The 13010-nt window shown below is 35.8% G+C and overlaps 2 protein-coding genes across 3 annotated transcripts in view; one reads left to right on the top strand and one right to left on the bottom strand.

Annotated features, from left to right (window-relative positions):
• The window catches only part of LOC119085245 (gamma-aminobutyric acid type B receptor subunit 1), a 271765-nt gene that overhangs the window by 66778 nt on the left and 191977 nt on the right, over positions 1-13010 (bottom strand). The window lies entirely within an intron of this gene.
• On the top strand, positions 7525-11212 carry LOC119085252 (receptor-like tyrosine-protein kinase kin-16). The gene is made up of 6 exons (XM_037195588.1): positions 7525-7649; positions 7715-7879; positions 7939-8155; positions 8218-8812; positions 8880-8997; positions 10861-11212. The coding sequence occupies exons 1-6, from the start codon at positions 7551-7553 to the stop codon at positions 11182-11184; spliced, it is 1518 nt and encodes a 505-aa protein (XP_037051483.1). The 5' UTR covers positions 7525-7550; the 3' UTR covers positions 11185-11212.

The following is a 13010-nucleotide window of genomic DNA, read 5'->3' as shown; positions in this document are numbered from 1 at the left end:
AAGTTATGTAATTCGTGAAGGAAATATAATACAACGAACGGAGCGAGAAAAAAAAATGTTAAAAAAGAAAAATATCTTATAAATCCGGTTGAATCGTTGGAAAAGAAAACACTGGCGACTGTTATGGTTGTGGAAGCACAGAAGAAGAAGAAGAAAAAAATCGCTGTATAGGATATATCACCCACCAAACCAAAAACACGAGACTATAACATTACCATATTTGTGTATCACAGTGATATATCGAGGCAATGCATAACCGCGATTTTCTTGCTCATATAAAAGGGACTTGAATATGGAAACTTTTTTACATAACACACAAGAAATAAAAGATACGGTTATGGGATACAGGATTTATTTTCCATATTTTTCTTGTCGCTTTTAAAACGATTTTCTTTTCGTTCACTCGATGCAATAGTTTCGCTCGTGGTTCAAAGCACCGATCTGATTTGGGACACAATTCGCTTTTCTTTCAAGGGAAAAAAAACTATTTGTCTATGACAAATAATGTCGCTGCGATTGTAAGACGAGAATGTAGAATGTAAAATGTAGATACGGGTTAAAATCAATCGATGTGAATGAAGCATTGGAATGAATTTTGATTATGGTATTTTGCTTATCGCTGACTTCTAGTCGCAGCAAGAAACAAAGTGCAATGAGCTATGCTAGACGATTTGGTAATCGAAAAATAAGGATTCTGGGACAATAGAATGTTTTCACCGCATTGGTCGATAAGCACATGAACATAGATGCGACATAACCTTCACGAACATAGCGAAATGTAGAGACTATTTTGGGAGCAATTTTTCCTATATTTTCCCAAATTTCAGTAAATTTTGCAAAAATTTGTACAATTTTTTTTTGTGGAAAATTAAGGAAAATTCAAGAAAATTTTGGAAATGGTTTCTTCAAAAATAGCACCTGCTTATTTCTGAAAAACTTAGCAACTTTCGGTAGAACTGGTCCTTGCGATTTTCGAACAACTACAAGAAAACATATTGAACAATAGAAGTAGTAGAATAATCAATAATGTACAGCTGTGAGCTAGCCATCTGTAACATGTTAAGCCTCGTCATTGGGAAATGACAGGACAGGTTCCCGAAATGGAAAATTTTATCACAAAAATTCACCGAAAAGATTCAAAGAAACTCACCCATGATGCGTTCCATTGTATTCGTGCACCGTCTCTTTATGTCGCCAAGGCATATTTGAACACTAAAACACTTTTTACTCGATGCAAAAACAAAAAGTTTTTTTTTTTGTTTTGTCGCGACAAAAACACAGAAAATATTTCGACACAACTGTGACACTCCGCTATTATAAGGACCAGAATGAATGTTTGCTGTGTTCACTTCGGCGGTAAAATATTTTCATTCAAAAAAGTGTCGGACTTTTCATTGATGGTAGACATTTATTAAAATTGTAACCTCTCCCACTTCTTTAGTAAGCTAACAAGACTTCGCTGAGTCTAATTATGCCACCTCTTCGAACAAAAATATCGGCTGAGGTCGAATAATTCTCCACTGAGCTTTAAAAAACCTCCGCTGAGCTCTAATAATTCTCCGCTGAGCTTTGACAAACCTCTAATGAGTTCTAATAATTCTCCGCTAGGCTTCAGTAAAAGTCCGTCAGACCTTAGCACGTTGTAGTAAGGCAATGGAGCTAAGCGAACACTCAATAGGCATCAGCGGATACCTAATAATTGTTGCTATGATTTTATAAGACTCCACTTAGCTTTGGCAGAACTCTGCTGAGTGTCCGATTCGCTCCATTAAGCCTTCCTGCAACTTGCTTAGGCCTAACGGACACTTCCTGATGCGGAGGTTTGTTAAAGCTCAGCGGAGAATTATTAGAACTCAGCCGATATTTTTATTCAAAGAGGTGGCATAATTAGACTTCGCGAAGTCTTCTTAGCTTACTAAAGAGGAACGAACATTTATTTACGCTCAGCGCAGTCTTACGAGAGGCTAAATTTTTAATAAATGCTCTCCCATCGTTGAGAGAATGTCCGCTGAGCTCTCGTAAAGCTTTAAAAAATGGTCGATGAGCATTATTAAATGTATACGCTACCCTTTGTCAACCGTTTGATGATTGTTTTTAAATGTCGACACTTTTTTGAATGAAAATATTTTACCGCCGAAGTGAACACAGCAAACATTGATTCTAGTACTTATAGTAGCGGAGTGTCACAGTTGTGTCGAAATATTTTCTGTGTTTTTGTTGCGACAAAACAAAAAAAAAACTTTTTGTTTTTGCATCGAGTAAAAAGTGTTTAGTGTTCAAATATGCCTTGGCGAAAGAGACTATGCCTGAATACAATGGAAAGCATAAGAGGTGAGTTTCTTTGAATTTTTTCGGTGAATTTTTGTGATAAAATTTTACATACATTTTCGGGAAACTGTCCTGTCATTTCCCAATGACGGGCCTTAAGTAGAAGAGTTGCAGGCATAATGAAAGGATAGATTAAGTAATAGATTTCCAAGTCTTATTTCCATGGTTTATTTTGTGAAGATTTTTCCATATTTTCACGAACTTCCCCGTATTTTTCGAAATTTTTCTAATTTTTTTCGAAAACATGGAAAAACCTAGGAACATTCACGAAAATTTGTGAAAGGGTGTTGTCAAAAATAGCCCCCTTTACTGAAAATCTCAGCAGATTTTGAAACAAACACAAGAAAACATATTAAACATTAGAAGTAGGAAATGAATGATTATACAGTGGTGGGTCCAACATGTTAATAAATATTGTAGGCTTAATGGATGGCGTCATTCACCGAACACCACATTACTTTTTGACATTAGATTAAAGAAAGAAAAACAACAACTCAACAATAAACTAAAACCCAACCGGTCAATGTCAAGCTTCATGTCACGGCCGAAAACAAAATTGTAAATGACAATCCAGCCATATATGTCAATTTAATAAATTGAAGTCTCCCTAAACAGCCAATTTCCATTAATGCCGACTACTGGACTAAATGGATGTACACGTATGTTGTTTACCCCCCAAACATAATTACCTTGTTGTTTGTCATCTTGTGGTCATGACATACATGCAAAATCCATATAACGATTACCAAGCCGTAGGTGCAAAGCTCTACAAACATTTTATTTCATTTTTTCCCAAAGGTATCGAAGCCAACAGAAAAAGAACCTACAACACCCACATAATCAAACCTGTTGCTGATAAAAAAAAAATTGACCTTCACCTCCGCAATACATATTGCCATTCATCACAAACATTTTCATGTTCACAACAAATTTGTCATTGTAAAAGGAACAAACCGATGGTAATGCTCTTTAATGACTTCACCCCGAAGGCGATGTGCTTATTATATTAGCAAGGAAAAAGGCAAAGTTAAATTGTCGAAAATTTGACGTTGTTTGAATTTTCCGCGTATTTCGAATAAATGTTCATTCAAAATGCATTTCATCAAATAAAACATCAAACTTTCCCGTTAAACCAAAATGGAAAGCTCCAATTAACATCACTGCAAACACAAAGACATTGCCTCATTAAGATAGTGAAAAGTTTAGTTAAAGTTAAATGCTTCCACACGAGCAGCAATATAAATGTGTTAATCCACATCAAAAAGTGGATAACTGATAAGTGGTGGTTAGAATAATGATAAAAAAAGCCAGAACGATATGGAAGAACCACTGTAACTATCGTTCATTTAAACTTATTGGTGGTAACTGCATGACGAAAACAGTTCAAGACTCGATACGTTTTTCGTTTTTCTTTTTTTTTGTTCAGAGATAATTTTCTTTTTATCGGTTCGAGTTGAACGAACAAATATATCTAAAAATGTTCACCGTTTCAAATGTGTTTTTATTCCGACAATAAATGTAGCGTTTGGGTATATCAAAAAACTATTTCGTAACTTTGTTCATGGGTGAATTTGTGGATTTATTTTGCTCAGTCTTCAGCGAAACACGCGATTTTTATTGACTCGTTGTGTCGGTACGAAATGTTGTACGGATATGTGAAGACGAGTCGTGTATTTATTGGTAACCGTTGAATTATGGATATTTTATTAACAAATTATTGATGAAAGGAAGATATTGTTGATGTTATTTGAAATTCAATGATACGGGGGAGCAATGTGGATATATTGGCAGTAAGTATTGGTCATGCAACTGTTAAAGATTTTATGGTTTATTGGAAATCGTGATTTTTTTTCAATTGAATTACAAACTGGTACGATCAGCGAATATCTAGTGAATAGAAAATGTAGCCACCAGTCACAAGTATTTTATTAGATTTAGCTGCAGCCATTAAAATGTATTTAAATGGAATAAAGTAACTGTGACGACGACGATGTCATTTTCACGAAACACCGATCACAGTTTCTTTTACAGAAATAATCGCAAATGAAACATCAGAATCTGGTTGTAAATAGTGTTCATAAAGGTGTCTAATCACACAGAAGTTATATTCCATCATGGCTTCGTTAATTACACTCAGCAAAGAATTGGGGATTTAGTTCAGTTTAGTTTGTAATGGGACGGACCCAGCACTTAAGTCTCTAATAGACTTGCTGAGTAGTGGTATAAGTCAATTCACCAGTGGATTTGATTACGATTATTATGCATCTCATAACCCAGCGGAATTCAAAGGTCGACTGTTACAACGTCTAATACGTTGTTAACCACAAAGCCATGAGTGCTATATCAGAATCATAATCCTTGATTAATTGCCTTACGCACATTTCCTATCAATTATATATGTTTGATCTACTACTCGAACAAAGATGGCGTTTCAAACAAACTTTACATTGTGAATTATTGTGAATGGAGTGATTGTTTCAAAGAAATAAAATTGAGATTTCTTGAAGCATTTGCGACTTTGTTACGGTCAAGGTAAATATAGTGAGGAGGTAATGCCATTCAGACGCGCGGCCTAGCAAATAAGTTCGATGCCAATGACATCTTTTTTTTTAAATGGTAGACTACGATGCGCTTGTATTTGACAAAAATATTTTCGCTATCTCACAACAGATGGCCCGACTTTCTATTCAATTTTTTGCTGTCAACCAAGGGATGAGATGACATTGCCTTCTCACTATATTTAGCTTGGTTACGGTTGAACAACCATTAGGTACCTCACTGCTGAGCCCTAAATCACACAGTGATGAGAATAATAAAGTACGAAGTGACTATTCGCACTCGAGTGCGAGTAGTCAATTGTAAGACTCTATTCGCACGCGTGTGTGAATATTCAATTGTGAGACTATTCGCAAACGATTACAAATTGAATGCGAAAGCTATTCACTCTTTGATGTTAAATAAATATTCGCAAGTATCGGAAATAGCTCAATTTAATCGTAAGTATCGGATCATCATTTAAAGTGAGAGGTGTATGCATATCGGTTTACAAAATGATCCCGTGTACAACGTGGAACGTAAGAAGCTTATGCTCCCGTTTAGGAAGGCTAGGAACAGGTCAGGTCAACTTGAAGCCTAACCTTGAAAACCAGAAACCTGATTCGACCTGAACCTGAAAATCGGAAACTTGACCCGACCTGAATTTATCTTGGGTATGAGTCCATTGCTCTACCGATTGACCTACCTAGACGATAAGCATTAGGACAAGTCAATTATTTTTTCATGCTAAATGAGCCGAAAACCATTCGTTTCATGTTTCTAGTACTACTTTCCACGATCTCAGCCTACAATACATACAGTCAAAGGCAGTCAATTTTCAGCATAAATTTGCTTCAGCTGTTTTTCAGCTGATCCACACATACAATCAAAACGGTTTATACTTGTTTATACGGTTGAAGCTGGTACATACACACACGCGCATGATAGTGGTAAAACCGTATAAAGACGTATAAAGACGTATAAACGGTGCTGATTGTTTTTATGGATCAGCTGAAAAACAGCTGAAGCTAATTTATGCTGAAAATTGATTGCCTTCGACTGTAACTCGGGATAAAAATGAAAAATTTCGTTTTCGCTTCGGATCAACGAAATTCACATGAAAATTCTACTTATCATTTTCTCATTCCTAGCAGTCATGTAAATTACTAATGTTCCACTAGGTCTGTAAAAAATCATTCAACCAGGAAGATTGGAAGATTGTAAAATAGATATTTAGATCACGTGGAGAGAACACACGAATAATTGTGAATTCAGAAATATTTTCACATAAATATGTGTTTGTTCGATACAATTATTCAGGAAAACATTCATTTCCCGTCTTAGTAGTATTTCATATGAAGATTATACCTAAAAACGTAATGTTTCACGAAACTTTTGACACTTTATAATTCAATGTTTTCGTGATATGCTGCGTGTGTAAATCTATGTTAACACAATAGTCATAGTAGCTGAAAGAGTTACCTCATCATTATCGAATTTATCATAAGTCTTGTGCAAAAATAAAAACAAAACCTCATCAAAAGTGAATTTGAAGATCCACCAAGACGATATAAAGCGATAGCGACAGACGTACATATAGGTCGCAGATTGCAGCTCTAATCTGGTGTTATATACACACTATTTTTGTAGCTATAGCAAAAACAAAATGTTACGGTATCACACTTCACGTGCAATAATAAACCTATTTGTTGGTCGTTATGTAAATAAGAGATAAAACAAAAATTTCTAAGGAAGATACGTGTTGGTATTTCCGTCTTCGATTAGACCTATTATCAGCAAAAAAAATTTCTCCAAATTTCCATGCACCTTCCTGTTTCTTTTAATTCGTTACGCAAAAAACAAACATTTTTCGTTTTTAAATTGGAACGGTTTTCATTTTACTACGCCAGCCATTGTGAACCGGTGTCAACCAGTAAAATATAATCTCATTAAATGAAATTGTCTGGGACAATATTATTGAATGAAATGGCATGAATGGGTGCCCATGGTTCACATACATGTCCTTTTCTTCGAATAATATTGACTCAAGTAATTTAATGTCTCGTTTTTCCAATCAAACAGTTCACAATAACTACCAATGTGAAGGTTAAAGAATTTTCAAAACTCAACCACAGTTTAGCTTCTTATAAACAATTTATTCAATACTTGAATAAATAAAGCGCCAAAAGTGTCTAAATTCGTCTTACTTATCTTTGGTGAATTATTTCTGAGCAGGCCCGTAACTAGGTAGTGTTTTTTAGAGTGACCTCTGTGGAATTCGGAGTGGGAAATGTGAAGCTTGGTATGCCAAGGCCTCTTTTTTATTGATTTCATTGAACGATCCAGACGATCTACATTTTACATGAAGTTGTTTATATTAGACCCAGTATCGGTCATTGCCTGTTGTATTACCTTTCGATCATTTAGATCTTTAGCTTTGCTTATTCAAGTTTTAAAGAAATTGAAGTCTTTTCTGGAACGTCTATATAAATCAGCTAACCCGCGCTAATCCATGCAGTTATGACCCTGGTCTTGAAGAAAGATTAGATTATTGATAATTTGCAATCGAAAGGAATGTCTCTTCGAATTTTTGTAAACACTGATGGTAAGAGACTTGATTACGAATATTTATTAGTTGCTTTCTGCGTAGAAAGTAGAAAAGAAGGTAGTTTAATAACGTTGTCTAAATGGAAGTAATAGAGCTTCAAGCAGGCACTTATCTGCCGAAAAATTCAATGTTTTTGTCGGATAAAACACAGGTCGAGACTGTAGCTGTAATCGAAGCTGTAAGGTCCAAACAGTATAATGTCGGAGACGTAAGCAAACTAAGGATAATTTGGCTTCGTTTTAGGGTGTACATCTTTTAATGCTGGCTATTTTGACGATTGAAATAGTCGCCGTTTATGCGCATGATCATCGAAAAGATGTTGAATTTATTCTTATGTGGACGTATTTTTACTTTAACCATGGTGGTTGTGTTCTTAGCTCAGTCTTCCTGTACGTGTCTGTTTCAAAAGTAAGTTTTTTATTTTCGAATTTCTAAATTTGTTTTTTTATACTAAAGAACTATTGCAGATGAACATAGGTCGTATACAATCGTATATTAAATTCGCAGCAATATTTTACGTTATATGGTTAGTTGCAACTCTGGGGGAACTGGTTGCCATAGAAGCTCCACACTCACTCGTCTTAGCGATAATAATAGCATTAGCTCTGTACAAACTCTTGTCCTTGATAATTGTTCATGCATTTCTAAAGCGTTGGAGTTGGAAGAAATTTTCGACGTCACATTGTGAGTTCATGTAAAGTCCGACCTTAACGAAAACCATAAAAAAAAATTCTCAATTAATTAAGATCAATTGAGCGTTGCTGACATTCAGACGTTTGAAAATGGAAACGAGTACCAGCAATCTGATTTTCCCGGAGAAAGTTTTGATTCGCTTCCTTACAACAAAGCTTACGAAATTCCATTCGAAAATCTTTCGCTGGATTCAATCCTATTGGGAAAAGGGAGATTTGGCCGAGTGCTGAAGGGGAATCTCAAAACGGATTCGTCTGAAGGTTACTTAACAGTGGCTGTAAAAACAATTGAATCCCATGCAGACGGCTGTTATATCCGTTCACTCTTGGCCGAACTGAAAATTCTGTCTCGTGTCGGACAGCACGAGCATATTGTAAATCTTATTGGAGCTTGTACTGGTGAACTCAAACAACGGAAATTGTACATTGTTGTGGAATTTTGTGCGCACGGTAGCATTGAAAATTACATTCAGGCGAGAAAAGGATTTTTTGAAAATATGATCGTTGACGACCAGATATTGATTGTTACCAATACGGTTCGTAACACTAATTACATACAATTGTATGAAAATGTGACCACGTTGGATATGTTGAACTGGGCCTACCAGACATCGCGCGGAATGGAGTATTTAGCAAACAAAAATATTATGTAAATAACGGATGGTCACGAAACATATTGCTTTTCGTTCCGTACTCACTAATATTTTATTCAATAGACACGGAGACCTTGCAGCTAGGAACATTTTGCTCACCGAAAATCTGTCCATCAAAATTGCGGACTTCGGACTAAGCAGATATTTATACGACAAGCTAAATTATATCAAGAAACAGGAGGTAGGTTTTTGAAACTTGTTTTTTAGCTATTAAACTACTTCATGTGGACTAGTTGTCTCGCTAGTTGTTCAAAAAATACAAAATTTCCAGTGGCTCACCTAAAATTTTAGAGAACTGTTAGGCTCCTGGCTCGCACAGAAATATTTTTTTACAAAAAAATAAAAAGCTTTGGACCTCCTTCATTTGGCCCTACAGCCTTCCAGATTTTTTAATTATAGCCACTGTTACGAACATGGCCGAAATATTGATTTATTTGAGTTTGATATCTTTTTGCAACTCAGTGACGAAAAGTAAGATCTGTGTTAACTTTATCGTGAAATACGTTGTAGGCAACACGGTAATAAATAATTGTTTAGGTACACGAAGTGTTATTGACATGACCAATGTTTTATGGAATGCTTATCAGTTGTGAGCCACAGACTGCAGACGTAGATATATTAACAATCAATCAATTAGTCTTTGACTAGTCTTTCGTTTATAGATTTAGTACGAAGTTAGGGCAGGACGTACATGAATTGCATTTTTTTAGGATAGGATAGGATACTAAACTCTATGTTAATTCAGTCATGGTTGCTAGAGCATTGATATCGTGAGATGCATGATTTTAACATTTTCCTAGGACTCACGAACATACATTAATTTAGTTCTTGCTTTCACAATAAACCAAAACAATGCTAGCAGATAATATGGCGAACATTAATACGGGTCTTTATTGCATACGAAGAGACTGGTCGAGTACCTAATTAATGTTCACCATTAATCTGTTTGCATTAAGAGTCATATCGCCAAGACTTCAGGCGATTGGGGAACAAGCGGTCTCCGATTTTAATGAGTGAAAGCTCGTTGGATTCGTATTTAAATTCTAGGAAACACATATTATTTTCTGTCAAAAGCTCTCAAAAGTAAAGACATGTCAGATGGTACCGAAAACGGTTTTTCGGCAATAACTCAAGAAAAAATTATTTTAAATTGTTTTAATGTTGTACGAATGTCGGCCTTGGAAAGACCTACAGGTAGAGTATACTACGCACTGCTTGGTGCGAGTACATTCACGAGAGTTATGACTAAAAATATAGTGAATGTTCGGAGAGTCCGGATTCTCTGCAGCTTCGTTGTTCCACGGAACTGAGTATGGGGTGTTGTAGCTGGCTTCACCCACTATCGTTGCACATAGAAGTGAACCCAGTAATTCCTTCTTTCTGAGGGCTCTACAGCTGGAACAGCATCTGGAACGGTACTACGGCAGTCATTTTTTATCGTTTACTATTCTTTTACCTTATCAATTGAAAATCGCTTCGATATGTCGCGAATATATGTCGTTGAAACAGATCCACTATTAGTAATATCAAGAGAAAAATCACTAAATTTTTCTCCAAGGATTTTATTCAAATAAAGTGTTAGCGTATAGCCCTCAGGAGTCCGGAACAGTAATTAGTTTTTCAATCGGACCAATATTTGCTACGTGACAGAAGATTGGGAAACCGTTTGCTCCCACTTGATCATATCGTTCCAGAGCTGCAGAGAATCCGGACTCTCCGAACATTCACTATATTTTAAGTCATAACTCTTGTGGATGTACTCGCACCAAGCAGTGCGTATACTCTACCTGTAGGTCTTTCCAAGGCCGACATTCGTACAATATTACAACAATTTAAAATAATTTTTTCTTGAGTTATTGACGAAAAACGGTTTTCGGTATCCTCTGACATGTGTTTACTTCCACAGAAATACGAATCCAACGAGCTATCACTCATTAAAATCGGAGACCGCTTGTTCCCAAAGTTAAAAAATCGCCTGAAGATTTAGCGATTTGACTATTAATCTAATGACCGATTAATAACAAATTCAATACGAACATTTTAGGACCCACTTCCATGGCGCTGGATGGCTGTGGAAAGCCTTTGCTCCAGAGAATTCTCAACAAAAACCGATGTGTGGTCATATGCAATCACCCTCTGGGAAATGTTCACACTATGTGAGACACCTTTTCAAGACTTCAATTGGTCCGAGGAATTTGTAAATATGATCAAAAAAGGATATCGACTCCAACGGCCGGTTCTTTGTACATCTGGAATTTACGAACTGATGTGCTCATGTTGGGAATTGGATCCAAAGTGTAGACCAGATTTTCGTGATGTTTGCGAATATTTCGCGAAAGTTATTAATGCCGTGAAGGCTCAGTCTTAATTGTTATAACGACTCGATTGTAAGAGACCATGTGATGTTTGCATTTAATTTAATATTTAAGTTAATTCAGTTCTGTTTTTGAAGTAAATTAATTACCCTTATCATTAGAGTAAAATTGTTTTCGTCTCAAGGTCATCGCCAAAAATTGTCGGCGGTATTCTAAGAAAGATGTGAGATGTCCTTGAACAATTCGGTCAAGATATCGCTAATCTCTAATCACTTGATCAGAATGAATTGCTCGTTTGGCCACAAAATCGTTTTACGATCTTATGGATGTAATAGTAGGTTACTGTTTTCCATAAGACAGTTGTCCATTACATCTCTGACAAGTGTGCGAACGAGCGTGAACCATCCGCCTTGGACTCGAACACACGTAACATTGGCTTTTCTGTAATTTACAATTAATCACACAGAAGTACATTCTACGACGACCTAAGTTTTACTTATCTACACCACACGTCGATATGTGGGTGTTTTGCAGATTGAATTTCCTAGAATTACAAGTGCTAGGTAAATTATTTACATTCCACTCGAACTTTAGTCTGATAATAAATTATTCAAATAGAAAGATTGTCATTTGTGTAACAATAAACGCGCATACTAATCGGCAATGTGACATTAAGTTGATTAAAATTTAATTTAATTTTCACTTATCCCATCTAAATGTGAGGGGTAGATACATAAATACCCTCACACAAACTTAGCACCTTAGATTTTAATCACGCCAAGCACTTTCACGGCTTAGTTTTTTATGTGACCATTGACGTCATTGTTCAAGAAAAGATTTGATGCTCTTTGTGTTATGCAACTATTCATTAAATATTTATCATCTGAACATTGAGACTATCTAAATATGCGGATGAAATGCTATGTTTAACTTATTGCAGACCTGTATGCGACTAAAAAAGGATGGAAAAACTAAGACAGTACAATAAGTAAGATAAAAAGAAGTAGAAGATTTGTGATTTTAATTGTTTGAAATTCCACTCTTCGAATACTGTCAAGACACTGTCCTATTCTTCTTTTGAGTACAGTGCAAAAATAAACCATTAATGATATAATAAAGTAGCAGTAACTTAAAAGATTTTGCATCGAATTATCGTTATTTTATTGGGAATTCACCGGCGCTTCACGGAGGATTCCTAGGCGATTCAACGAGGATTCATAGGTGATTCAACCAGGGGCGCCGACTTTTGTTTTGGTTGTTGGGTGCAACATTTAAGTCCATAATATGTAAAGCGCCGCAGGCGAAATTTTTCCAGGCACGGACGAACTAAGTTGGTTCACAAATGATATGTCTGTGAAGTACCTCCGAACTTAAACCTGCGAATTCTACATTATATTCCAGTCGTTGTGACGATCATTTTACATGAAGTTTTAGTGATTTCAGGAATTATAAAAAATTCGCAGGTGTGAAACTGCGAAATAAGAAATTCGCAGGTTTAAAACTGCGAAATAAAAAATTCCCAGTTTTGAACCTACATGTCAGTGTTCATTTGAGTTCATTTTTATACAGTGTATTAGGTCCCTTATTTGTTGCTTATTTGACGTTTTAAAAATGAGCCGCTCCTGCCTGGTTTAATTTACTCTGCCGTGAATTTACAACTTTGCTCAAATATTTGTTACTGTCGATCAACAATTTTTCCGCCACATTTAACGTTGCCATTTCCTGACCAATCGATCTATCGATTTCCCTTATATTTTCTTCGTTTTTTTGTCCTTATGTTCAAGATCAGCTCTTCTCACCTTAGAATTTTTGAAGATCTAAACAAAGTGACAGGAGACAAACAGTTATGGGAATATTTATAACACCCTTATATCAACGC

The sequence above is a fragment of the Bradysia coprophila genome, unplaced genomic scaffold, assembly GCF_014529535.1.
Source record: "Bradysia coprophila strain Holo2 unplaced genomic scaffold, BU_Bcop_v1 contig_94, whole genome shotgun sequence".
In the NCBI taxonomy this organism is placed as follows: Eukaryota; Metazoa; Arthropoda; class Insecta; order Diptera; family Sciaridae; genus Bradysia; species Bradysia coprophila.
This window is presented reverse-complemented; position numbering and strand designations above follow the sequence as displayed.

Coding starts and splice junctions, on each gene's coding strand:
- LOC119085252 (XM_037195588.1), top strand. CDS start 7,551: ATGGAAGTAATAGAGCTTCAAGCAGGCACTTATCTGCCGAAAAATTCA. Junction 7,650..7,714: donor CTGTAGCTGTAATCGAAGCT/GTAAGGTCCAAA, acceptor GCTTCGTTTTAG/GGTGTACATCTTTTAATGCT. Junction 8,156..8,217: donor GAAATTTTCGACGTCACATT/GTGAGTTCATGT, acceptor CAATTAATTAAG/ATCAATTGAGCGTTGCTGAC.